Raw genomic sequence first — 25,965 nt, forward strand, 5'->3', positions numbered from 1 at the left:
GGAGGTGGCAGACACAACCCCCTGAGTATACTGATAGTCTACATGGAGGGATAATAAAATATCTGACCCCCCCTCACCCAAACATGGTTTATATACATACTGGGAAGCATTTTACTGCATACAGTTTTTGACTTTAGCTCGCTTTTCTTCTTCCCCCAAATAAAATTCCGAGCCATCTTTCCCAGGCTCGTCTTCCTTGCACTGTCTAGTTCCCTCTCCTCATCTTTTCGCCACCTGGCTCCCTCCCCTCATCTTTTCGCCACCTGGCTCCCTCTCCTCATCCTTGCGCCTCCTAGCTCCCTCTCCTCATCTTTTTGCCACCTGGATCCCTCCTCTCATTTTTTCGCCACCTGGCTCTCTCTCCTCATCCTTATGCTGCCTAGCTCTCTCTCCTCATCCTTGCGCTGCCTAGCTCCCTCTCCTCATCCTTATGCTGCCTAGCTCTCTCTCCTCATCCTTGCGCTGCCTAGCTCCCTCTCCTCATCCTTATGCTGCCTAGCTCTCTCTCCTCATCCTTATGCTGCCTAGCTCTCTCTCCTCATCCTTATGCTGCCTAGCTCTCTCTCCTAATCCTTGCGCTGCCTAGCTCTCTCTCCTCCTCCTTGCGCTGCCTAGCCCCTTCTCCTCATCTTAGCACCACCTAGCTCCCTCTCCTTATCCTTGCGCTGCCTAGCTCTCTCTCCTCCTCCTTGCGCTGCCTAGCTCCCTCTCCTCATCCTTGCGCTGCCTAGCTCTCTCTCCTCATCCTTGCGCTGCCTAGCTCCTTATCCTCATCTTTGCACCACCTAGCTCCCTCTCCTCATGCTTGTGCCGCCTAGCTCCCTCTCCTCATCATTGCGCTGCCTAGCTCCCTCTCCTCATGCTTGTGCCGCCTAGCTCCCTCTCCTCATCCTTGCGCTGCCTAGCTCACGCTCCTCATCCTTGCGCTGCCTATCTCCTTCTCCTCATCTTTGCACCACTTAGCTCTCTCTCCTCATCCTTGCGCTGCCTATCTCCTTCTCCTTATCTTTGCACCACTTAGCTCCCTCTCCTCAGCCTTGTGCCGCTTAGCTCTCTCTTTATCCTTGCGCTGCCTAGCTTCTTCTCATCTTTGCACCACCTAACTCCCTCTCCTCTTCCTTGTGCCACCTAGCTCCCTCTCTTCATCCTTGCACCACCTAGCTCCCTCTCTTCATCCTTGCGCCGCCTAGCTCCCTCTCCTCATCCTTGCGCTGCCTAGCTCCCTCCCCTCATCTTTTCACCACCTGGCTCCCTCCTCTCATCTTTGCACCACCTGGCTCCCTCCTCTCATCTTTGCACCACCTAGCTCCCTCTCCTCATCCTTGCACCACCTAGCTCCCTCTCCTCATCCTTGCGGCGCCTAGCTCCCTCACCTCATCCTTGCGCCCCCTAGCTCTATCTCCTCATCCTTGCACCACATAGCTCCCTCTCCTCATCCTTGCGCCCCCTAACTCCCTCTCCTTATCCTTGCGCCCCCTAGCTCCCTCTCCATCTCCATGCACTCATCTACCCCATTCTCTCCCCCTATCCACATTCCAGATCACTTTCTTCTCCCATGCATTCCATTGCCTGTAGTGTGTGTGATATAGTGATGCTCCAGTGCTGATTGACAGACACCCAGCCAATTAGGTAAATGAGCTTCCTTCAAAATTGCCACCGCTGCCATCAGGGAAGAGTGATCACATGCAGGTGGGCGGCCTCGGCGAGAACCGCTGGTCTGGCATATATATTCCACCTGTGCAGACACAATTAAGCAAAGAACATTTTTTGAGTTTGTGTCCCATTAATTAGCTTCTTGTCTACAGATACATAAAAAAGTATACACAGTACCTGTAAATAACTATTTACAGAAATTGAGTTTCCACTGATCTTAGTTTACGTCTCCCATCTACAAATTCCAAGATAGTAGAGTTTGATGTCATTGTGAGGATGATGTACAGTCCTAGATTGCAGGCTGGACCTGTTCTGGTACAAATAGTAGTATATAAATGTGTCCATCCATATGGCTTGTTCTTGCTGGCGTTCTCTTGACATAAAATCATCAGTCAAAATAGATGTTTAATTACAATCATCCAAGGATGCCTGGTGATAATGGCATTATGCATTTTGTGACATTATTCATGGCTAATGTCATGGATGAAAAATAATTTCATATATGTGTAAATGGAGACTATATCGCTGCATTATTTCCTCTAGTTATATAAAGCTCAGGTTCAGTTTGTGAAAATTTAAGTTATTGATGATAAAATCTTTCAACTAAAGGTTTGCTTTGCACTCAGGAAGATTATCTTCTGCTGAAAATGAAGAGGTTCGTTGCTTGTTTTAGCCACAGTGGCGGAATAAAGGTACATGCCCAGGATGGCTTATTATGATTAGAAGTCAGATTATTGTAAACCGATTGGTTGGAAATCACTTATTATGATTGGAAATCAGATTATTGTAAATCATTTGATTATAAATCACTTATGATGATTGTAAATCAGATTATTGTAAACCAATTGATTGGAAATCGCTTATTATGATTGGAAATCAGATTATTGGAAATCATTTTATTAGAAATCACTTATTAAGATTGGAAATCAAGTCATTGTAAATTAGATGATTAGATATCACTTATTATGATTGTAAATCAGGTCATTGTAAACCAGTTGATTGGAAATCGCGTATTACAACTGGAAATCAGATTATTGATCACTATAATAAACATACTTTCACTTATACAGCGCACAGACTCTTCCGAATGCTGGTTCTCATCGGTGCCGTAAACTCTAGTTTGCGTCTCTGTCTTGTACTCTAGCCATGGACCTCCTCAAGTTTCTTCTGTTTATTGATCAGCCCCGACACTCACTGCCACACACATCCATTGCCTAGGTCACATAGGAGCAGGCAGCAGTCGGTATTATTTTGCCAGAGAGCGCATGCTGGGAAACACCTAGAGCTAGATTTTCTAAACTGCGGGTTTGAAAAAGTGGAGATGTTGCCTATAACAACCAATCAGATTCTAGCTGTCATTTATTTAGTGCATTCTACAGAATGACAGCTAGAATCTGATTGGTTGCTATAGGCAACATCTCCACTTTTCAAACCCGCAGTTTAGTAAATATACCCCATAGACTCGAGATATCCGACAGACAGTTTGAGTTCTGCCAAGTCTTCCGCTTGCACTGTTCCTCTATTGCGTAAACATTAGACAAAGTATATACTTGAACAGCCACAGATGGATTTGATAGCTGCCCCCCCCCCCTTCCCCCCCAGCTCACAGTTTTGTGCTCCAGGCCACCACCAACATGTTTACAACAATACACACCTGTCTAACAATACTTTACTAGCGGCACTACCTCTCTTGTCCACATTATCATCGACGTTAGGGGATACAAAGATCCCTGGCCATTGTTTCATTCACCTGACGTTGAGTAAATCAAGCTGTCGGCACGGATAGAGATTCATGTTGACATTCCCATAGCACGCACAGTGAAAGGGAAGGTGACCCCTACTGCTTCAATATACACTTGTTGCTGACAACCAGCCAAAAAGTTAAAGAGCAGCTCACATTGTTTAACTGCACATTGAAAAGTAAAACAGTTAGTTGGTGGGGTCAAGTTCTAATTAAAGAATCACTATATTAGCGCAGCAATCACATGATAAAATCTGGTGTGTTTCTTTTTACATCACTGTGGCAGGCCATAAGAAGAATTATAGTATTTACCATTTTATATTTTTCTTTAGACTGCTATTAATGATTTATGGTTCTACTACTATGGCAACCACAGTCACGTAGCACATGATGTAGAGACAAGAGAAACTTTGGAATGTTCCTCTGAACTCTGTCTGCTCATTCTTTCCCCTCTGCCATCACATGACACGCTGAGAGCTCTAAGCCTGTGTCTGTGTCCTGAAGCCATTTTTGTTTGCCAACCAGAGAGCTTTTGAAAAGAATAAAATGATTTGTAGAAGGATAGCTAAGCAGCTAAGAAAAACGCTTGATGCAGATGCATGCTTAAGGTACTTCATTTGCTATTTAAAGAAAAAAAAGGCTTCTATGTAGGATTGCTGCTTTAAGTTTAATGTTACAAAATTGAATCATCCGTTTAAATAAGTAATCCGAGCCTGTTTGTTACATATTTCTGTATTTATCACCCACTAAATTATTTAGCATTCCAAAACATGTTTCTGTATAGCTTAAAACGTACACTGGAGCCTTGTGTGCCGTTGTGATCCGAAAATAGAAGCGAAAATCTTTAAATTGGTCAAATGGCAAACACTCTGCTTGTGTCGCCAGGCCCATAAATTAACTCCTAGAGGTTCTGTAGTGTTCTGTGAAAATGGAATTGTAGTAAGGGAATAAAAATGTCTGCGAAAAACTGATTTGTTGTTCTTTTTTTGTCTTTCAATTGTTTTTGGCTTAATGTCAAGGCCAACAGGCTCAATGCAAAACCCTCTCCAGGGGTGTATGCATCAGCCTGGAAAACGAAGAGTACGTTCATGAGGCAGTCACACATCAGCACAATCTCTGGTTGCTCTTCTCTCACTGGAGTTCTATTTTCTTGCCTGTTTACATGCTTGTAACTCTTTGTAATATCTCTTAGTGTGTTGTATCGGGACAATGACACTTTAAAAAAATAAATTGTAAATGTGTTTCCTTTAATTTGGAAGTTGTACATGAGTGTTTTGTTTGTTTGTTTTTCTCCACTTATGAAAATACTACTCACAAGCACGTATTTGGCAGTGATGTAGAACATAACTTATTAACAAAATACTTCATTGTGTAAAGCTTTGCATAGAGGAAACAAAAGTGCATAAAGGAAAATAATTATCCTTTGCTACATAGCTTCTATATCGGTGTATGTCTGACAGTTCAAACAACTGCAATGTAATCATTTAGTCATAAAAAGTATGCACTGTATTGATTGAAAATTAGAATTGTGTTGTGTGTTGTCTTGAACATCTCAGTATATTCAACAGTACTATACATTCAGAATGATGGTTACATTAAGTATAATACATATTTTACTACTCTCCCAGAATGTCTGGGAGAGTCACGAAATTCCGGCAGTTCTTCCCGACTCCAGGGAGAGTAATCCATCTGGCCGGATCCCACAACGCTTCCTTCAGAAGTGGGTGGGTGGTTGAGGGCGCGTTTCGCTGTGAAACGCGTTGTCGTGGCCCTGTCTTCCGCTGAGTAATGGAGCAAAGTTTCATCACGTCCCTGCACTTCACTATGCTGTAACTTAAAGGACTTCTAAGGCCCATAATTCTAATTTCCAGATATGAGCTCTGGAAATAGAGCACATTGTTTCCTGCTACGCTGACATTCCCCTGCAGCTTTGTTGTAAAGTAAAATATTTGCTCCCCACATTACAGACAGCTGAAGCTCCTCCCATATATTTAGGACTGTGTCTGATAGAGGCCAAAAAGCAGATGCTGCAGGAATCTTAATTACTGAGAAATCGTATCTGCACAGCAAGACTGCAAGCTTGCACTCAAAGCCGACCTAGAGAGAGAAGCCTCCTGCTGCTGCGGAGTCAACACTCCAGTTATGTATATTATTCAGCTCAGTAATACGCAGCCTTTGATATATATTTATGTACATAGTGACTTTACTAACTCTTTAATTATTTATTTTTATAGGAAATGAAACACTAACCATACAATAGGTCTGGTAGTTATTTTATATAAATTAATTTCTATGATAGCGTTAGAGGTGTTTTTTGTTAATAAACAAGGGATGGGTCCTGTTGTGATCTTTAATCTGCCATTAATCCCCAGTATCTCTCCATCTTCCTCTCACTCGCCCCCACCAGTAGTGGGGCGTGGCCTAGCTGTACTCTAAATTGCAGTTAATTTAAGGCTGCCTAGTACCTGTGTGCAGCAGCAGACCATATTTTCTAAATGCACAGTCTCTGAGAATGTCCAGGGGACTCCCGAATTCCGGATAGGTTTCCCACACTCCCGCATTCTGCCCACTTATCTGTGAATCGCGTCATTTTGACCTCAACAAATCATCAATCATCATCATCATTTATCTATATAGCGCCACTAATTCCGCAGCGCTGTACAGAGAACTCACTCACATCAGTCCCTGCCCCAAAGGAGCTTACAGTCTAAATTCCCTAACACAGAAACACACACAGACTAGGGTCAATTTGTTAGCAGCCAATTAACCTACCAGTATGTTTTTGGAGTGTGGGAGGAAACCGGAGCACCCGGAGGAAACCCAGGCAAACACAGGGAGAACATACAAACTCCTCACAGATAAGGCCATGGTCGGGAATTGAACTCATGACCCCAGTGCTGTGAGGCAGAAGTGCTAACCACTGAGTCACCATGCTGCCCTATGATGTGCACCAAAGGATCTGCTTCGCCGAGCCCCGCCCCCTGTGTTCTTACTCCCTCCTTTCAGTAAAAAAAGTAGGTAAGTGTGGTATTTTCCCTGCATGCCAAACAATTAGATTGCATCAGTACTCTTTACATCGCAACATGGTTTGTCTAAGTGCAAATGTAAAACCTTTATCCGGATTTACTCCTAGCAGTAAGGGCCCATCAATCTCCGCATTTCTGCCCTGTTACGTAACATTTGTTATCACTGCTATTCGCATCGATAACAGATGACTTAACGGAGCAAGTTACCATTACAGTCCTGCTGAGACAGCACAGCAGGACATCTCTCAGCTATTACATATGCTAATACCCCATACTTGCCAACTTTGGCCACTTGCTGCCCGGGAGATCGCGGGGTAGGTGGGCGTGTGGGGGCAGGGCTTAGCAATTCACATTATTGGCGGGGCCACGATGAATCACATCATAAGCCCAGCCCCCGCCGCTTAGCTTGATGAAGGGTCAGCAAACGGAAGGTTTTCCTGCTTTTCCGGGAGTGCGGGAGGACTCCCAGAAATTTGTGAGTCTCCCAGACATTCCGGGAGAGTAGGCAGCCATGTAATACCCCCCTTGCTGTCTATTCCTGAGAATCTGCCATACTAGCCTTCTGTATACCAGGGGTGACCATAGGGGCGGTTTTCAGTTGTCCAGAACCCCCCTACATTAAAATCAGGCCAGCTCTGTGATTCAGAAGAAGAAAACCGTTTCTAGGAACCTTTTCCTGCCGACATTAAAAATCTGTAACACAGTCTGTAGTCTAAGCCCTTTTTTTGTGGGGGATTGCCTATGTTTGAATGAACTTTGGCTTCAACAAAATGGCCGTCGTTATGGTTCTTTCTTTTAGCTAAAGTGTACGGTTATTACTTGTGTTTTAGCTCTAGTGTCTCTGTGACTTTATGTAAAAAAATATTCAGTAAAACTTTGATCCCTGCAGTGTCCTGGCTGCTGAGAGTGATGTGAGCACCGGGTGAGTAACTGTAACACTAGAATTGGCTTTTTTTTTTTTTAATTATTTGGATGTGAGGGGAGATTCGTATTCATTTTGTATCATTGTATTACTTTTCAAGCTATTAAATTGTATTAATTGGGTAAGATTGATTTAGTTGAAGGAGGTTGATATTAATGTAGATTTTTAAGGTACAGTTTACTTTGTGCATTGTTCTTCCTTTTTTTAATTTACCATATGCTATTACATTTACATACATTGAACTTTTTTATCTTTATTATTACTGTGGCAAGTGTTTTTTGTTTTCCTTTTTTTTTTGAAACCCCTCTAGAAATACTGCGTTTGCCCCTGTACTCCTTCACAGAGCCGGCACGTATAGAAATTCCTACTACTGCAGGTTAAATCCCTGGGGGCATCCCAGTAGCAGTGGACACATAGTGCTCTATGGGGACGGGGGATGCTGTAGGCACAGACCTCTCCTAGTTGGTTCTCATTCAGTGTCTGGAGTCTGTCTTAACATTATTTAAAGAAGAAATTCACCCAAAACTGAGGTAGGAAGATATCTTCTGCATTAGGGAAATTACTGCATTAATCTGCAGTCTCCATAATACTCACTGAGGACTACTGTGTGGGCAATTTTATCTGTTGACCACGATGGCTAACGCCATCTGAAGAGTGTGTCAGCCGTTCACTCCTATGGGGGAGCGTCACTGGCGAGCAATCTTCGGATCCCTCTACGGCAGCATTGCTGCTCTCGCCTGCGCTGTTTTGCGCAAATGGCATTGTGCACACGCAACCCTGGTCGCGCATGCTCAGTAAAGGCTCTGGGTGAGAAGATTCACTCTCATGGGCGATTGTACCTCTGTCCGTAGTGGTGCATTGCTCCGTGTACACTGCCAGATGAATGACGATAGTGATCAATAGATCATTTGGAGGATCGTTCTCTCAGAACAGACTTTAGGGTGGGAATTCAATTGGCTGCGAGGTGCCGCGATGGATCCCCGGATCAGTCCACAACGCGGCAGAGATTTTACTAAAATCTCCGCTCATTTTCGCAAAAATGTCTCTTAGCTCGGTGGTAAAGCAGCTTTATTTGCAGAAGACGATATTTTCAGTTTAGTTTCCTTTTCTGCCCTAGTTTATAAATAGGTGTCAGGTGATATCTATAAAAGAATAAGATCCCCGCGTCACACGTTGTACAATCCTATCATCAGTAAAATGAATTATTCCTGTTTATATCGGCACAACTGTGTCCTATTTAAAAATCTGCCTTTGGTAGTTTTATTATCACTGTCATGTAAAAGTTAATTTTATAAATTCTTACAATAAGTGGTTTTCATAGGATTGTGTTTGTCTTAGTCCGTAAGTGGACATTATACTAATGTCCACTCTTTAATATTTCCTTTTCATCTCTTAGTGAGGTGATATTTACTTGGTGGGATTCCTCATCTGAGACCCCGATTTCCACTGCAGAGACCCCCCCCCCTCCCCACCCCTCTGTATTTGTCAGTCCTCCAACCTGGAGAACCAGCTGCTTGGCTTCCTATGCTCTTGAGTCCTCCAGGGAGGAAGACTGAAGAATATCTCCACAGACATAGGAGGAGCCCTCCACCATACCAAGGGAGCTCAGTAAGTTATGTGAAGGAGGAGTCTGATAGTCTTACAAGAACACATTCTATAATTTTGCATGGTGAACTTGAACTGTCCACTAGAGGCGCTGTCCCATTGCCATCCATTTCTATTTACCTCAGCAGAGGTAACATCATGGCTGCTCCCAAATGCAAGGAAGTGATGACTGCTGAGCCATTTATAGAAGATATGTAGTTGAAATAAACACTACTTACCTCTAAAGTATATTTTACCTTTATGTCTTTGAATATAATGATTATAACTTGGATCGATATGATGAAACAATAACTTAAATTAAATTACAAAAGCTATCGATTCGTGGATGCAAAAATAGTTTTCGACCTGTGTTAAAGCATCATATTGGACATATGTTGTGTATGGCGTGAATTCTTCCCCATCTGCGTCTTATATGTGGTTCTACAATATAATGTATTCTGCAATAAGCTGCTTACCTGTCACTCGCTCTGTGCTTGAAGCTTGACCCTAAGGACCTTCCGCAGTGGAACTCAAGTACAGCTCCCAACTGTTCTGATTCAGGCGGGACAGTCCCGCGCTTCAGGACTTATCTCCAAACTATCACTGACTTGGTACAGAAGTCCCATTGAGCGACACCCCTTCAATGGTGCGTGTACCAGCAGCAGGTGCAGGCGGTGCTTTTAGGGGAGGACCAAGGGGGACGTGGCCAAACCCGTTTTTCCATGATCATGCTCGTTGTTCATTACATTTAAGGTTTCCACTTTTCTCCTAAAATATTGCTCATTTTTGAGGAGATATTGGGTACTTGACTTTTTTTTTTTATTGCTCACAATATGTCAGTAAACTGGCTTATTTGCAGAGATGCAAAACATGACCCATTAAATGCATTGCATAAGACCCATTCTTCCCTCCTCTCCCAGAATGTCAGGAAGGCTTCAGAATCTAGGGGCATCCATCCGGTCCCCCAGAAGAGCAGACCATCCTCCCGAGGGAGGCGGTGCTTAGTGACGTAAATTACATAATTAATGCAAATTTCCCCTCCCACACACACTTGCCACCTTCCGCAGGGGAGAAGTTACAAGTTGGCGAGTATTACAAGACCTGATCTCCACCCCCGAGCCGGCGCAGAGTTCCACGTGTAGGCCAATACCCTTAAAAGTACCCAATTTCTGCCTCTATATCTCATTTCAGCAATCTTCCTCTTGAAAATGAAATGCCATTTTTGCACTACTTACTACTTTACAAAAATAAGAGCCCCTGGGCTACTCCGTACTTGTTAATGAACCCTTCTCATTGGCTGGGCAAAAACGTCTGCTCCCCCACAAACCGAAGCGTAAAGCTAGGTACACCGGCACAAACTGAGGTGCGTGATGTCACCATGGGGAATTTTGCACTGTGCTCTGGACGTTTAGCGTGTGGTAGGTGTATTCCTAGGGAGGGTCGGCGGAGGATCAAAATGCCTCACAGGGATGGGGCCAAAATGACACAATTTGCAGAAAAATCTCGTCATTGAGTTCCCTTCACTAGGAAGTGGGCAGAATGCGGGAGGATGGCCTGGTCTCCCAAGAGTCTGAGAGACCTACCAGCAATTCCTGAGTGTGGAAGACTAGACAAGGATGAGTAAGAGTGAGGACTACAGTGCATTAAGTGGCCTGCTCTATCAATAAACTATCAACACAAAATCTAAGAGACAGTTCTTCATATATGTGAAAGTGATAAATGGGTATTTTAAATAACTTGATATTCGTTCTCCTTTCTCAGCCTTCCCTTGCTGGTAGCTGCCATGATATCGTATTTCAAGCAATTTGCAGTAAATACTGAATCCAAGGATGATTCCTTGAGAAGAAATATCCTTTAATTTACTGTGTAGCCTTTTTATGATATTTTAAAAATGTAATGGGGGGCAAAAGTCTGCCGTAGCATTCTTTGCTATTGCAATGGCTGTATATTTATTCCTCCGCTTTACTAACTACTGCAGAAGTATGGCAGCGTACAGTGATCAACCTCTGGGTAACGAGAGCTGTTCCGAAATTTGAGAAAAAGATGAGACCGTACAGTTCACCCTCCTTTTTGATGTATTAAAATTAATGATTGTGGTTTAATCATGAAAGTATTGCTTTCTGTATGGAGTTAATTAGAATTTATGTTAATACTTAGTATAATCACATTTTTCACAGATGTACTCTGAGATTTTTATGTGTTTTGAGTGTGCTAATTGCCTTTACTTCCCAGGTGTTCATTAGCTAAGCAAGGTCAAGATGTTTTGTATGTTTCTGTATATTTAGACATGTGTTATCGCTTCACCTTTGTTATGTTCTTGCATTTTAAATACAGTTTCTTTTCCCGAACTGTTTGGCACTGCTATATAAACCACCTGCTGATAATGGAACCCGGGAATAAATATCACCTCTCACCTCTAGATTGCATTGTGCACCTGCAGGTCATGATAACCAATCACGCTATAGGCTGTGTCATGACAAGTGGTAATCTTCCTTATCCTGCTTTTAATTAGACGTAGGAGATGAGGGGTTGGGAATCTTGTTAAGTTTTGCAAATGGAAAATAAAACTTTTTCCGTCTTTACATCAACTGTGCTACTATCTACCAAATTATTTACAAAATATTTGCACTGATGTAAAGTAAATAGTATTTTATTATTTACTATTATTAAAGCAGAATAAAATGCATCTGAGTTGACAATAACCTTATGATGAATAATAATCCTTTTTGAAGGTGCCCGTTCACGGGTAGATTGGAAGGATTTATGTCCGATTTGCCAACACACACCTAATGCCGGAATTGTGGATTACAACTGCGACATTTTAGTCTACAATAGCAGTTTATAGCCATACCACAATTGACTGGTGCATATCATAAAGTTGCATGCAATATAATGTCTACTGCAATTGTATGAGAGCTGATACATCTACACTTATTTAAAATTATTTGTCACCTGTCATCCATACTTGCCAACTCTCCCGGAATGCCCGAGAGACTCCTGAATTCCGGGTAGGTCTCCTGGACTCCCGGGAGAGCTGGCAATTCTCCAGCATCTGCCCACTTCTTAGTGAAGTGGCCAGATTTCAAGCCGCCATGATGTGATTACCCGAGAATCGCATAATTTTGGCCGGCCCCCGTGTTAAAATGATTTGTTTGCGTCATTACGTCACAGAGGGTGGGGACAAAATGACGCGATTTGCGGAGCCCTGGCCCCTCCTCTACTCCGAGACTCCCGGAGGCCAGTCTTTTAAGGTTGGCAACTATGCTTTCATCACACAAGCACTTACTCACATCAGTCCCTGCCCCACTGGAGCTTACAGTCTAAATTCCCCAACATACACAGACTAAGGTCAAATTAATAGCAGCCAATTAACCTACTAATATGTTTTGGAGTGTGGGAGGAAACCCAGGCAAACACAGGGAGAACATACAAACTCTGCACAGATAAGGCCATGGTCAGGACTCGGAACTTATAACCCCAGTACTGTAAGTCAGAAGTGCTAACCACTAAGCCACCATGCTGCCCAACTTTTCAAGTTACATATATTTATAATCATTGTTTATTTATCAAGAGCCACCAGATTCTGCAGTGTTGGACAGACAGTATGTTTATACTATACAATTGCTACATGACTTTGCAAGTATTTTGTACAATTGTAGTGCTTTAGATTCCATAGAGGTCTGTGAATCTCCAGTTATAAATATAGATTTGCCAAATGTTCGGTATTCTACTGGTAGTGTCCGTACCCTTGTGTTTACTAATGTTAACACCTCTTGCAGACGGTTGTTCTTCAAGCCTGTTAAATGCACCTTGATACTGATAGGCTGAGAGAAACATTGGGTGGGAGAGGGATTCAATTCTGCGCAAATGACGCCAGAACATTCTGTGAAAAAGACTCCGCGGCGGTGCCCGGTGCCTCATTTGTGTTTGCACCACATTGAAGTTTAATAGAAGTGTCACAGAGATATCATGGGCAATGCCCCTAATCAAGGTTGGCATCCCCAAATCGGGATTCCAGGCACTTTTTCACTACCAAAAATCAGGACTGTTATCCTAAAAACAGGGAAGTTTGTGATTGTTGGTGACCTCTGAACACTTCTCCCTTTTACTTTTCTCAATCAGCATTTGCAGCAAGGTGGGCCAAGCTTTTTAGCGTATACATCTGCTTAATAAGTCTCTAGTTAATGTGTCTACCTTCAGTATGTGAGTGTTGGTGTTCCGTTACTGTACACTGTGCCTGTAGGCTGGGAGGATGTAGCTGGGCTTAGTGGAAGGGAAGGAACTTCTGATAATGACAGAGTAGTTTATAATAGGTCATCTTTATGGGGTTTAAGTGCATCCTAGAGCTCTGCGATCTGTCTCAGGAATCGCCCTCCATCCACCGAACAAGCGATAACAACACAGTTTCTGTTTGCCAAAGCCTTAAGCCTTCCATCCGTCCACTCACCCTTACAGGATTTTTTTTATATAAACATTATAGTTTCCTTTGCCAGGTGGGGTTTCCAAACTCTCACAGCTGCACTTTTTGTACATAAAAAATTGAACACCGCTTTTAAAATAAACACAATCTGCCTGTGTTTCTGCTAACATACAGCGTGTTTCTGCAAAATGTCATCCACATTGGGAACTATCCTTCACGTTATCTCTGTTACTGCTAAATTATACTCCGGGTTGCAGTGCGTTCTGAATGTGAATTTGGCTACAGACGACGGCTAATGCAGAACAAAAGGAGCTTTTAATTTGTTTACCTTTTAAATAGCAGTGAAGAGACGAACAGGAGTTTGTCAATCTCGTTTTCGTTTCCCTCTTGGAACCTTGAATCACATTCTGACACCGCGACTGTAATGTCAAACTGCTGACGGCTTAACCCCGTCACCGCTGAGGCTTTTCTCACCCCTGTGCTGAGCACTATCGCATTATGATCAAAAATAATCAGCAGGCAATAAGTAAACTGCGGGGCAATCATTAAAAAGAGGGCGCTCTCCTCTTTCAAACAAGGGTACCCCTAGCTATCTGCTTTAATGGGCAGTGCATGAGCCTGCGCACAATGTAGCGCATGCCTCAGGGGCGCACGGAGGATTGTGGGGGGGTTCTCCCCGCCGACCGAAAACCCCCCCCAAAAAACAACCACGAGAGAGAGCAGCTCCGTTTCGCCAGCGCTGTCCTATACAGCAGCCGCGGCGCTGTCTAAGAAGCGTCTGCGGCGGTGCTGTATACAATACAGCACCGCCGCGGACGCTTCTTTGACAGCGCCGCGGCTGCTGTATAGGACAGTGGCCACTTAGTTAGCGCAGGGGGGGGTTTCTAGAGACTCAGAAACCCCCCCTGCGTGCGCCACTGCGCCTGCATGCTTGTTTGTGATGGAGGAGAGATTCCATTCCTCCGGCAGCAACAGAAACCCACAGACGATGGTGGGAAGTGATCTGTGGGTTTTCTTAACCTCTTAAATGCAGAGTACGAATTGGACTCTCCATTAGTACTTTACGGGGTCATGTAGAGGAGAAGTCCAACTTGTCCTTATCACTCAAGGGGTTAAATGAAATGGAAACCATAAGTCTTATTTTACATAAATTAAAGTTCATAACATACTTTATTGAAATGATCCCCACAGCATAGATTATGATTCTTCACTGTACAGGAGTAAATGATAATTGGTGCTAGTTTGTAATACTTTAATAACATTTTTTTTTTTATGCAGAGTAGATACATGGACATTAGGACAAGAAAATGCAAAGAAATAGCTTAAACGGAAAAAGAGGTTTACTTACAATGTGCTATCATTGCACTAGATCTGGCAAATTTAACTGATAACTGTGTCCTCTGCATTTGCTGCTGGGGTTGTATAAAGCCACAGAAATCAGATTTGGCTACGTTTCGGATAATAATGATTTTTGTTTCAAATCCTGGTTGTAAACCGCTGTACGCTTTGATTCGTGGAATCCCAGCTTCAATTAACCCCACACTGTTCCTTTCAACCCTCTACTATATCTGTGGGAGAAACAGAGAGCACAATACAGCAAGTGCAAGCTAGCCAGATTACAGAAGCGTTAAATATTGGGGGGGGGAGGGGGTCGATGTACAACAACTTTGAAAAATAATAGTCAATAGGTATTTGCCATCCCGGGTTTGACAAATAATTAGAGAATTGATTCAGATTCTACAAACCTGTAAGGCATCATTCTAAAAGGTATCATTTTTGAGAGATTACATTTAGAAAAAGTGCTCTTGGATGCATCCTACTGTATTTTTTTCTTATTATGCTTCTGCCAATGATTGTTGGCAGCCATAGCTGTGGCATTCTTGACATTCTCCATTGGAATTATTACCAATGTTAAGTGATGTGCAATCAGCAGGTTTATTTTAATGTTTGGAACCTCCATTTGGTTTGTCATGTTTTGGCTGTTTCTCCCAAATGAGACTATGGTGCTTTTGATCATAGACAATGTGCCGAGCTTTGTTCCCTGGTGATCACACCTGACCATTGCCGTGTCATCCGCTTCACATTTCCAAGCCAAAAATGTTCAGCTTACAGAGTTGTCTGACCGTTTACATTATGTATGGCTTTTAGTTCTTGAATTGGGACTTATTGGCGGGATGCGGGCAAGATTTTTGATGCTTGAGTGGCAGCAGCATCTAGTGGCGGGACTCTTAACTGTTCACCATCAGCACTTGATACAACTTCACAAACAGATTCTGAAAATTGGTTGTCTAATGACATTTCATTCTGTGGGGCAGTATCACCAAAGTACGTTTAGGAATAGATTGATTAAACTTTCTAAAAAAGGAAAAGTGGCAACCAATCAGATTCTAGCTATCATTTTCTAGAATGTACTATATAAATGATAGCCAGATTCTGCCAGATTCTGGTTGCTATGGACAACACCTCCACTTTTTATCCTTTATAGAAGATTTGATAAATCTAACCCATTATGATGATTTTTCATCCTTATCTTACAACCTTTGACTATTCATCTTTTGTGGATACTTTTCATCATGCAAGTCACCATTCTCGATGAAGTAATTGACAATCGATACAATAAGTTTGATATTGGGGGTTCCGAATACAATACAGGCTATAGTTAGATGATTAGAGGATGGACTGACTGACTACTTAAGCTGGGTACTCATCTATGCAATTATTGTGCAGATCACACCATAAACGACATATTGCACGAGTGTGTACGCTCCCACGATCAAGTATTATCGTAACAAAACATAAGATATCTGTTGGTTTGGTTTTATAAACTTCCTGAAAATCACTATCAATGATGGAACGATGTCGGGCAAATGTGGAAGTGTGTACGCAGTCACCACCAACAGTGTAGGCAGATATCTGTACAGTGTACAGAGTCACCATCTATTCAGCAGATGGTTATGAGAGATGAAGATCACAGATCTGAAGGTAAATGTGTAGGTGTGTACACATGGATCTGCATGATCATTGGGTGGTGAAATTGTTACAGAAATTACATTTGACGTAGATTGCATAGGTGTGTACCCCGCTTTCTAGAGACAAGTGCTGAATAAAATAGGCAGTTTTGCACCGTTGAGACGGCAATGTATTGCCAGGATATTTTGAACATCTCACTTGAAATGCTACAATCACAATTAGTAGCTTACCCCTAAAACAGTACAAGAGGGGCATAAGTGCCTTTTGTAATGCTAGGGGCATGTGACATTGGTTCTCGCCTAGTTGACCTTTCATATATTGTGATTAAATTTCCAAGGGGTGTAAATTATTTGATGAATTTTGGACAAAACTCAACTGAGTTTCAGAATGGATTCGCCCATCTCCAGTTACTGCGAATTTGAATTTTTACCTCTTTGTTGTTAAATATCCCCCAGTGTGTAAGTAATTGAGGGGTTGCGAAGTATTCACAAAATATGTTTATTTAAACTAGATATAATGGGGGGGACACTGAGTTTTAGAATGGATTCACTCATCTCCAGTTACTGCAAATTTTAATTTTTGCCCCTGTTGTTAAATATCCCCCAGTGTGTAAGTAATTGAGGGGTTGCAAAGTATTCACAAAATATGTTTATTTAAACTAGGTAAACTATAATGGGGGGAAAAAAAATATTTTTAATTCTTGCAAATCCAGACTAAAACAATCTCTCTTGAACTTGGTGACCTAATTGAATTTGATAATAAGCATTTTTTTTGCAATGTACTTTTTTTGGTCATAAAAAAATGAACAACAAATTATTAGCCATATTTACTAAGGAAAAAAATTGGAACACAGTCAAACTATTTTTAATTGTGTAATTTGTAAGGATTTGACACTTTGGCTGTTCGAGCATCTGTACTGGTTATACATATTCATTATTATTTTGGAAAATATTTCGGATGCTTTCTACCTCCTCAGTGTTCTGCTGCACCGCTCCCTCCGCTGTGCATTTCAGGACTCTGACACTTTCCCTGTTATCCATTCAGCACAATATTCACTGAAGTGTCTGCAGATTGGGAAGTTGCTGACACAGGTGAAAGTTTGAATTCAGGACATTCTGAACTGTTCTGGGTTCCATGTGTGAGTCTACGTTCCTGGTGGAGGGAGAGATGCAGATTGTTTGCTGATCAGTTTATATTCTCACACACGGTTGTAATAAAATGACCGCGAAGTATAAATGTAACATGAAAATGTGAACACAATAACAATTTTTTCTGCTTTACTATAATCGGTAATGTGCGTAATTAATATAATAATAATACGTTTAGAAAACAAGTATCCAGAATGACTTTGTCAGATGTCCGCAGGACTAATCTAGAACTGTAGGAGTGGGGGCAATATTTGTGGGTTGTGGGTACAGTACCTTTTAGTCGGAATGGCGGCACGTGGGTGTTTTATGGATAAGTGGGTTTTCCATAATTTATAACATAAAATCTGATACACACTTAAAAATGATCCCTGTCTTTCCCCACACTGCTCTCCTTGTCTTTTCCCCCAGTGCCCTCTGCTTTGCCTACTCTTGGTGAGAGCCGTGAACCAGAGACTATGTGAGCATGCAGAGCATTTAATAATTTAAAGTATTTTCGGCAGAGCACATACATAGGTGCATTATACTTCCATCTTCCACTGTGAAAAAACCTTATAAAAATGTTCTGCAGAACCTCGTTAAGGTCTCAAGGAAATGTGTAGGGAGAGAGAGTGCAAATGTCGCTTCAAAGTCCGGCCTCCTTCAGGACATCGCTCTTCATTCATTTCAACTTTTCCTTTCACATAGGAGCTCACTGAGCATGTGTGTATGACATTCCCCTCCTCCTTACTTTGTGTAGCAGTGCTCCTCGCAGTGGCTGGAGGAGGAGTGATTATGTCTGTGTATGGCATTTCCCTCCTCATTAACCAGTGTAGTAGCACTCCTCACAATGTTAGAAAGTGGAGGCACTCTGTGATTATGTCTGTGTGTATGATTCCCTTCCTCATTACCTTATGCAGCAGCGCTCCTCACAGTGACAGAAGGTAGAGGTACTCTGTGATTATGTCTGTGTGTGTATGACATTCCTCTCATTAACCAGTGTAGTAGCATTCTCACAGTGTCAGAATGTGGAGGCACTTTATGATTATGTCTGTGTGTATGATTCCCCTCATTACCTTATGCAGCAGCGCTCCTCACAGTGACAGAAGGTAGAGGTACTCTGTGATTATGTCTGTGTGTATGACATTCACCTCCTCATTACCTAGTGTAGCAGCGCTCCTCATAGTAGTGGAAGGTGGAGGTACTCTGTGATTATATTAGTGAGTATGACATTCCTCTCCTCATTACCCAGTATAGCAGCGCTCCTTGCAGTGACAGAAGGTGGAGATACTCTGTGATTATATTAGTGAGTATGACATGCCTCTCCTCATCACAATATGCATTCATATGTATTATAAGCATATAATCACATTAATTTATAAAGTGTTCGCACCACTCATGCATTATAATAACATAGTTTTGTTGGTTCCTTTTTTTTTTCTTTCATTTTAACCATATAATTTAAAAACAAAAGACTGTGACTATTGTGAACATAATAAGTTTGTGTCATTTTACCATTTCGTGCTTTGCAGATGATTCTATACTAGATGTACTAGGTGAAATCACTATAACTGCCCGCGGCTCTGTCTCTGTCTCCTATTTACACTGTAATAAGAATAATGAAATATGGGACCTGTGTTCATCATTTAGCTGCATATTTTTTATGGTACCGCAGCCAAACGCACATAAAAATAGGATTTCACAAACCAGGTGCACATAGGTTTATTATAAGCAATAGGAATAATTACCCAGATAATTAAAGAGATCTCTAAATTCACATGTTTACTTGATTCTTGTTTAAATTATTACAAAGATATTAAAGTCAAATGTCAGAGAGATTCACTTTGGCATGTTAATAATGTTGTTTCTGCCCTTCTCAATTAGAATTTGTAGCATATATACATTTTGCTGTTTATTATATGCAAGGTGTCAGCTCCTGTAAGACTGGGGGCAGTGGGCTGGAAAATATTTAGCCTAGAAACATTATATAATCCAAGCGATGACTGTTATTATGGTTGTAAGCCGAGTAACTGTACATGTTGGTATTATTCTCTGTATAATTGGTGGTGGAACGTTACTGCAAACATGAAATGTGTAACTTCACCCTTTGTTATCGGAGAGCTTTTGTCATGATCTGATATTGCTGTTCTGTTTTATTACATAGATTGAGGGGCATTCGTTAGCATCACGATGTTAATAGTTTAATCTCATAACAGATCATTTGTTTTGTAGCTCATTGGGTCCTATATCAAATATTATTAACGTTATTTTATCGCCGTGTCGGTAGAGCGTAAAAATACCTTCCATTACAATTCTTTATTTGATTCAACCTTTTATTGCTTTCATTACTTAATAAAACTCTGCCCATAAGTAACTTTTATGTTTAATATATATTTTCTTATATACATCAATGAACCCTGACATGATGTATATTTTATTAGCTTTTATTTAGGGGATTGTTGATGTCAGCCGATGCTTTTAGTGATGAATGACAATCTTTTGTTTTGGATCTGGGCGTAAGTTGTGTTCCCGTTTGTTGCCGCGAAGCGGTGATTCCATTACGCCGCCGCTGGCTACTTTCTCCAGCAGAGCTTGGACATAGGGTGGGGGATCCATCCCATAGGCATACCGAGGGGGGGGGGGGGGGGTTTCTAGTGCCCGGAAACCTCCCTCCAAGCCTGTGGCACTGTATAATTGAGGTGGCTGAAACCCGCCACAGCTTCACACAGCTCTGCTTGAAAAGGGAGAGCTGCGTGCACCTAACAGTAGTGCACGCAGCATTGCCCATGTATATTATGAGGATAGGAAGATTTGGAGAGCAGCCAAGCACTGTCTAAAATTATAGCCACGCCCCCATGCATGCTGGTCACGCCCACAAGTGTGGTGGTGTGGAAACCCCCCGCTACAAATCCTGCGTTTGCCCCTGCATCCAGTGTTAGATGCCAATTAAATGTATGCTTCAGGGCAGGGGCGGATCTAGACTTTATGTTTAGGGGGGGCGATTTTGCATAATCACGCCCCTCCTTTGCTCTGATTGGCTGGCCTGCGTTAACCCCGCCTTCTGCCCGCGGTTGGCCCCGCCCCCTTCCGTTGTGGTCGCCGGCTGGGACCACTCTGATTGGCTGGCCCACATTTAGCCCCGCCCCCCGCTCGCGCTTAGCCCTGCCCCTCCCGTTTTAATCGGCGGCTGGGACCTAGCTTTTTGCTGCTCGGGGGGGCGAATGCCCAGATCGCCCCCCCCCTGGATCCGCCACTGCTTCAGGGCAGGAAGAGGCAGGATATCCGCTAGATAACACTGGTGGGGAGCAGAAGAGTGCACAGGCCACCGTCCCACGTCCTCACCCCCCTTACCCCCCCAAAATATGGAGACACTGCAAGAAAGGTGAATTCTTAAAACATTCTATTTATTTTTGGCACAAATAAATTATTTCCAATGGGCGGTGATAATAATACAAAATGATGTATTATTGTATTATTATGCAATTATTATTATACATGCATTATTTTTGGATTTCAAAAATGTAGGGCCAGTGCGGGTTAGACTTGTGATATGACATCAAAATCATGGCTTCTTCCTGTGAGCCGTATTATATCATACCTCCTAGCTGCTCCAATTTCAGCAGGACTTGGGAAAAGGCAATGTCTCCTGGGGAAGTGGGCGGAGCTCCACCTCAAATGCATGACTCTCATCATTTGGGAATCTGGAATTAAGACAGGGGGCGTGACCACAGCACGGTGGGGGCGTTGCCGCATCACGATGGGGCGTGGTCACACCTTGGGGGAGTACCATACACTCCTGCCCTCCAGACAACATTCATTGCAGAGCAGCAGTGAAGGACACATACCTCCCCAATTTCCCACCTGTCCTGTAACATTCATCATACCACACAGTGCAAAAGAAGTGGCAGGGACACCAATCTCTCATAATATTGTTGTGTAAGATCACTCCTGTGTCAAATAAAATATCTCTGGTACTGCTGTGTAATATTCAACTCCAGTATAATTAATAAATAAAAGGACTGAATCAGCATATAATAGTACTGCATTGTTTACATATTATTTTGCACTGCTGAGACATTTAAATAATCTATGACATTTCAGTCTGGAGTTTCCATATAACACGGACCCTTTAGGAGTCCAGGGTTTATTTATCAAAACTTCTGAGTAGAGACGCTTGAACCGAATCCTTTCTTGAATGGTTTAAAAAATTCAGAATTTCTTTAATTTAAGATTGACTAAAAAAAAATCAAGCTAAATTCGAAAAAAAGTTTCACTGGTTCGACCATATTCAAGCTTTTATTGATACATATTAACAATATTTGGATATTTGCAACTTCACAATGGTGGATTGTGAAGTTCGAACCTGCAGTAATGTTTGCTGTTCGAATAATAATAAAAAAGTGTTATAATACTTTACTATTTCTTAAAAATATTATCTTAATAGTGTTTGAAATTTAATTTAAAAAAAATTACTCATTTTAACACAAGCAGTGAAATTTCAACGGGAAAAGCAAAAATGAATGGCGGACAGGAGTTGCAAATTTCTAATCAAGACAAATTCGATTTGGGTCTATTGTCGATTGTATTTCGAACATGTCCATGGCGTTCGTACCGCTGAAATTGAAATTTGGTTAAATGTCGCACTGCTTAGATATTTTTGAACATCTCTTCTGGTCCTGAGAGTTCTTGTCAAGCACAGCTCACAGGTGTAAACAAAACTAACACACAACCTGGTACTAGGAACAAAGGAAACGTTCTTTCGACTATTTTGTGTGATGAGACCAGCAGCTGATGCAGGAACTAGGCATGAATTTGGAAACAAGGAGGACAAATCTCTTCCCTACACCAGTTTTGGAAAAAAATACATATAAAATTGCGACTGTCCACAATTAATATCCTGTTTGACAGGTGTTTAACCGTTAGGGGTATATTTACTAAACTGCGGGCTTGAAAAAGTGGAGATGTTGCCTATAGCAACCAATCAGATTCTAGCTGACATTTTGTAGAATGTACTAAATAAATGACAGCTAGAATCTGATTGGTTGCTATAGGCAACATCTCCAGTTTATCAAACCCGCAGTTTAGTAAATATACCCCTTAGTGTGAGAGGCCGAGGCTAATCAGTTCATTACGTGCATGACAGGCAGCTTCAGAGTTAATATTAGCCTTCATGTGCGCGCTCGTTTGGATAAACAGAATCCCCAAATGGTGCTGTAAATGAATCTTGCAGGCTGATGGTTTGTGAACGCTTTATCTCTCCCTTTATTGCAGGCAGTTAGGGATGTGAAGAGTAGGCTGAACAATACTAAATATGTAACGTTCCATTTACAAGCTCTTTAATATAAGTAGACATATATTTTGCTCTGTATTTCCCCAGTGAAGCTACATTACACTTCCCCAGCTGGAACATGACCCGCAGCCCTCTAACGTTGGACGTCGCAGGCACACAGTCGCGTTCACTCGCTATTCTATTTACACTAATACCCTTAATAAATATAATATGATATTTAATAGGCGTTATTTTTTTCTCATGCTTGCAATCAAAAGATGAGGAAACATCAGCCTACAACATCCCAAACGTAAATGGTCACAAACCTCACCTAACATGCAAGATGTCTTATATTACACAGCTATTATTAACAAATTTACTAAAATATATATATGTGTGTGTATGAAAGTTTCCATAATTTTCAGTGCTTGAGATGCGACATTTTATTTATAATCTGAGTGCAAGTTATTGCTCCCTGTTATCAGCCATGTTCTTCTCTAACCAGAGAAGTTCCTCAGTCACTGCCATTCAGGGAGGAGAGTGGAATACTTCTCTAAATACAAAATGTGATTTAAAGGTGATACCTTTTAGTAGCTACACTGGATATCATTGCAGTTTTCATGGCCACACATAGTACGGTCTGGTCCTACGGTTTGTTTTTCACCTGATGTCGTTTAGTGAGCAGCGACGTGTACCCAAAAGTCACTCAACGCTTATTGGGTTGAAATCTTCACCCACTTGACAGGTGAAGGGACAAAAAATAAAGAAATAAAATTCCCTCCCCTCTGCTGATAGTCTCCACCAGCCAGCTCCAACCATGTGTGCTCAGTTTTGGAAGTACAGGATGATGCCGTGTGGTCTTCAGGCCAATTGGGTTGCTGTGGCCTAAAAGCTTCTAATGTTAAAACTTGGGGTAAAATATTTTCATTACAAGGGTGTATTTTGGTCATTTTGTTTAAATTGCATTAAAATGTTATTTATCGATGTGTCTTCAGTATATTATACCTCCTAACATTGTGTTTTGTGACAGACGCAGACCTAGTTAAGAACCTCCGAAGAGGTTTAAAACCCCCGAAAAAACAGTGCAGTTATTGGGGGATTGACGCTTTTTCACGTCTACAGGCTATTTATTATTAGACATTATTATCTCCGATGTCTGCTGCAGTCCCAGCCTCTTCAACTTCAAATCCAGAACTTATAGGTGTCTATGGGGACTGTGATTATGCCCTTCTTATCAAGCTCGGACAATCTGGGCTTGACTCCGACATCTAAATACATCTGAAGATGGCGTTAGCCGTTCTATAATATGGGGAGAGCATTGCAGGAGAGGGATCGGCAGACTTTCTGCTCCCCCATCCCGAACTTACCCAGTCAAAATACCTGTTAGTAAAGTAACGTTAAAGTCATGATTGCAGTCACTTTACCAACAGGTAACAGATTATTCGCCAGGACTGGTAGGTAATGATTCCATCCACATCACACTCTTTCATGCCAGACCGAACCACACCCATCCACACCTATCCTCACCCATCTACACCACACCTATCCACACCACACCCATCCACACAGCACCCATCCACACAGCACCCATCCACATCGCACCTATCCACACCACACCCATCCACACCGCACCTATCCACACCACACCCATCCACACCACACCCATCCACACTGCACCACACCCATCCACACTGCACCCATCCACACAGCACCCATCCACACCACACCCATCCACACCGCACCCATCCACACCGCACCACACCCATCCACACTGCACCCATCCACACCTCACCCATCCACAGTACACCGCACCCATCCACACTGCACCACACCCATCCACACTGCACCCATCCACACCGCACCCATCCACACTGCACCACACCCATCCTCACTGCACTCATCCACACCGCACCCATCCCCACGCCGCACCACACCCATCCACACTGCACCCATCCACACCACACCCATTCACACCACACCCATCCACACTGCACCCATCCACGCCGCACCACACCCATCCACACTGCACCCATCCACGCCGCACCACACCCATCCACACTGCACCCATCCACGCCGCACCACACCCATCCACAGCGCACCCATCCACACCACACCCATCCACAGCGCACCCATCCACACCACACCCATCCACACCACACCCATCCACAGCGCACCCATTCACACCACACCCATCCACACCACAACCATCCACAGCGCACCCATCCACACCACACCCATACACACCACACCCATTCACACACACCACACCCATTTCCCTCAAGGTCACACCCATTACCTATATGCCCACTGGTTGTGGTTCCTGAATAAAGAAAATATCCCACGAAAATGGAAACAGTTGGGAGATATGCTACACCTGCCTTGTTTTATAAATGTGTATTTTTACATGAACCCTCTCTGTACAATACACAGGCTGGTATATTAGTGCATTAGATCTCTGTACAATACACAGGCTGGTATATTAGTGCATTAGATCTCAGTACAATACACAGGCTGGTATATTAGTGCATTAGATCTCTGTCCAATACTCGGGCTGGTATATTAGTGCATTAGATCTCTGTAGAATACACAGGCTGGTATATTAGTGCATTAGATCTCTGTACAATACACAGGCTGGTATATTAGTGCATTAGATCTCTGTACAATACACAGGCTGGTATATTAGTACATTAGATCTCTGTACAATACACAGGCTGGTATATTAGTGCATTAGATCTCTGTAGAATACACAGGCTGGTATATTAGTGCATTAGATCTCTGTACAATACACAGGCTGGTATATTAGTGCATTAGATCTCTGTACAATACACAGGCTGGTATATTAGTACATTAGATCTCTGTACAATACACAGGCTGGTATATTAGTGCATTAGATCTCTGTAGAATACACAGGCTGGTATATTAGTGCATTAGATCTCTGTACAATACACAGGCTGGTATATTAGTGAATTAGATCTCTGTACAATACACAGGCTGGTACATTAGTGCATTAGATCTCTGTAGAATACACAGGCTGGTATATTAGTGCATTAGATCTCTGTACAATACTCGGGCTGGTACATTAGTGCATTAGATCTCCGTATAATACACAGGCTGGTATATTAGTGCATTAGATCTCTATACAATACACAGGCTGGTATATTAGTGCATTAGATCTCTGTATAATACACAGGCTGGTATATTAGTGCATTAGATCTCCGTATAATACACAGGCTGGTATATTAGTGCATTAGATCTC

At 42.4% G+C, this 25,965-nt stretch overlaps 1 protein-coding gene across 18 annotated transcripts in view; it reads left to right on the forward strand.

Annotated features, from left to right (window-relative positions):
- TCF4 (transcription factor 4) overlaps window positions 1–25,965 on the forward strand; it is a 318,760-nt gene that overhangs the window by 171,937 nt on the left and 120,858 nt on the right. For 8 of the 18 annotated variants that reach the window (XM_075185214.1, XM_075185193.1, XM_075185148.1 and 5 more), the window contains one exon: window positions 2,280–2,345. The exons of 8 other annotated variants lie outside the window; for them this stretch is intronic. In XM_075185214.1, the coding sequence (XP_075041315.1) occupies window positions 2,280–2,345 (66 nt within the window). Of the gene's footprint in view, window positions 1–2,279; window positions 2,346–7,313; window positions 7,343–8,742; window positions 8,951–25,965 lie in introns of those variants that run through there. 2 more of the 18 variants (XM_075185300.1, XM_075185290.1) reach the window with 2 other exon arrangements.

The sequence above is a fragment of the Mixophyes fleayi genome, chromosome 1, assembly GCF_038048845.1.
Source record: "Mixophyes fleayi isolate aMixFle1 chromosome 1, aMixFle1.hap1, whole genome shotgun sequence".
NCBI lineage: Eukaryota > Metazoa > Chordata > Amphibia > Anura > Limnodynastidae > Mixophyes > Mixophyes fleayi.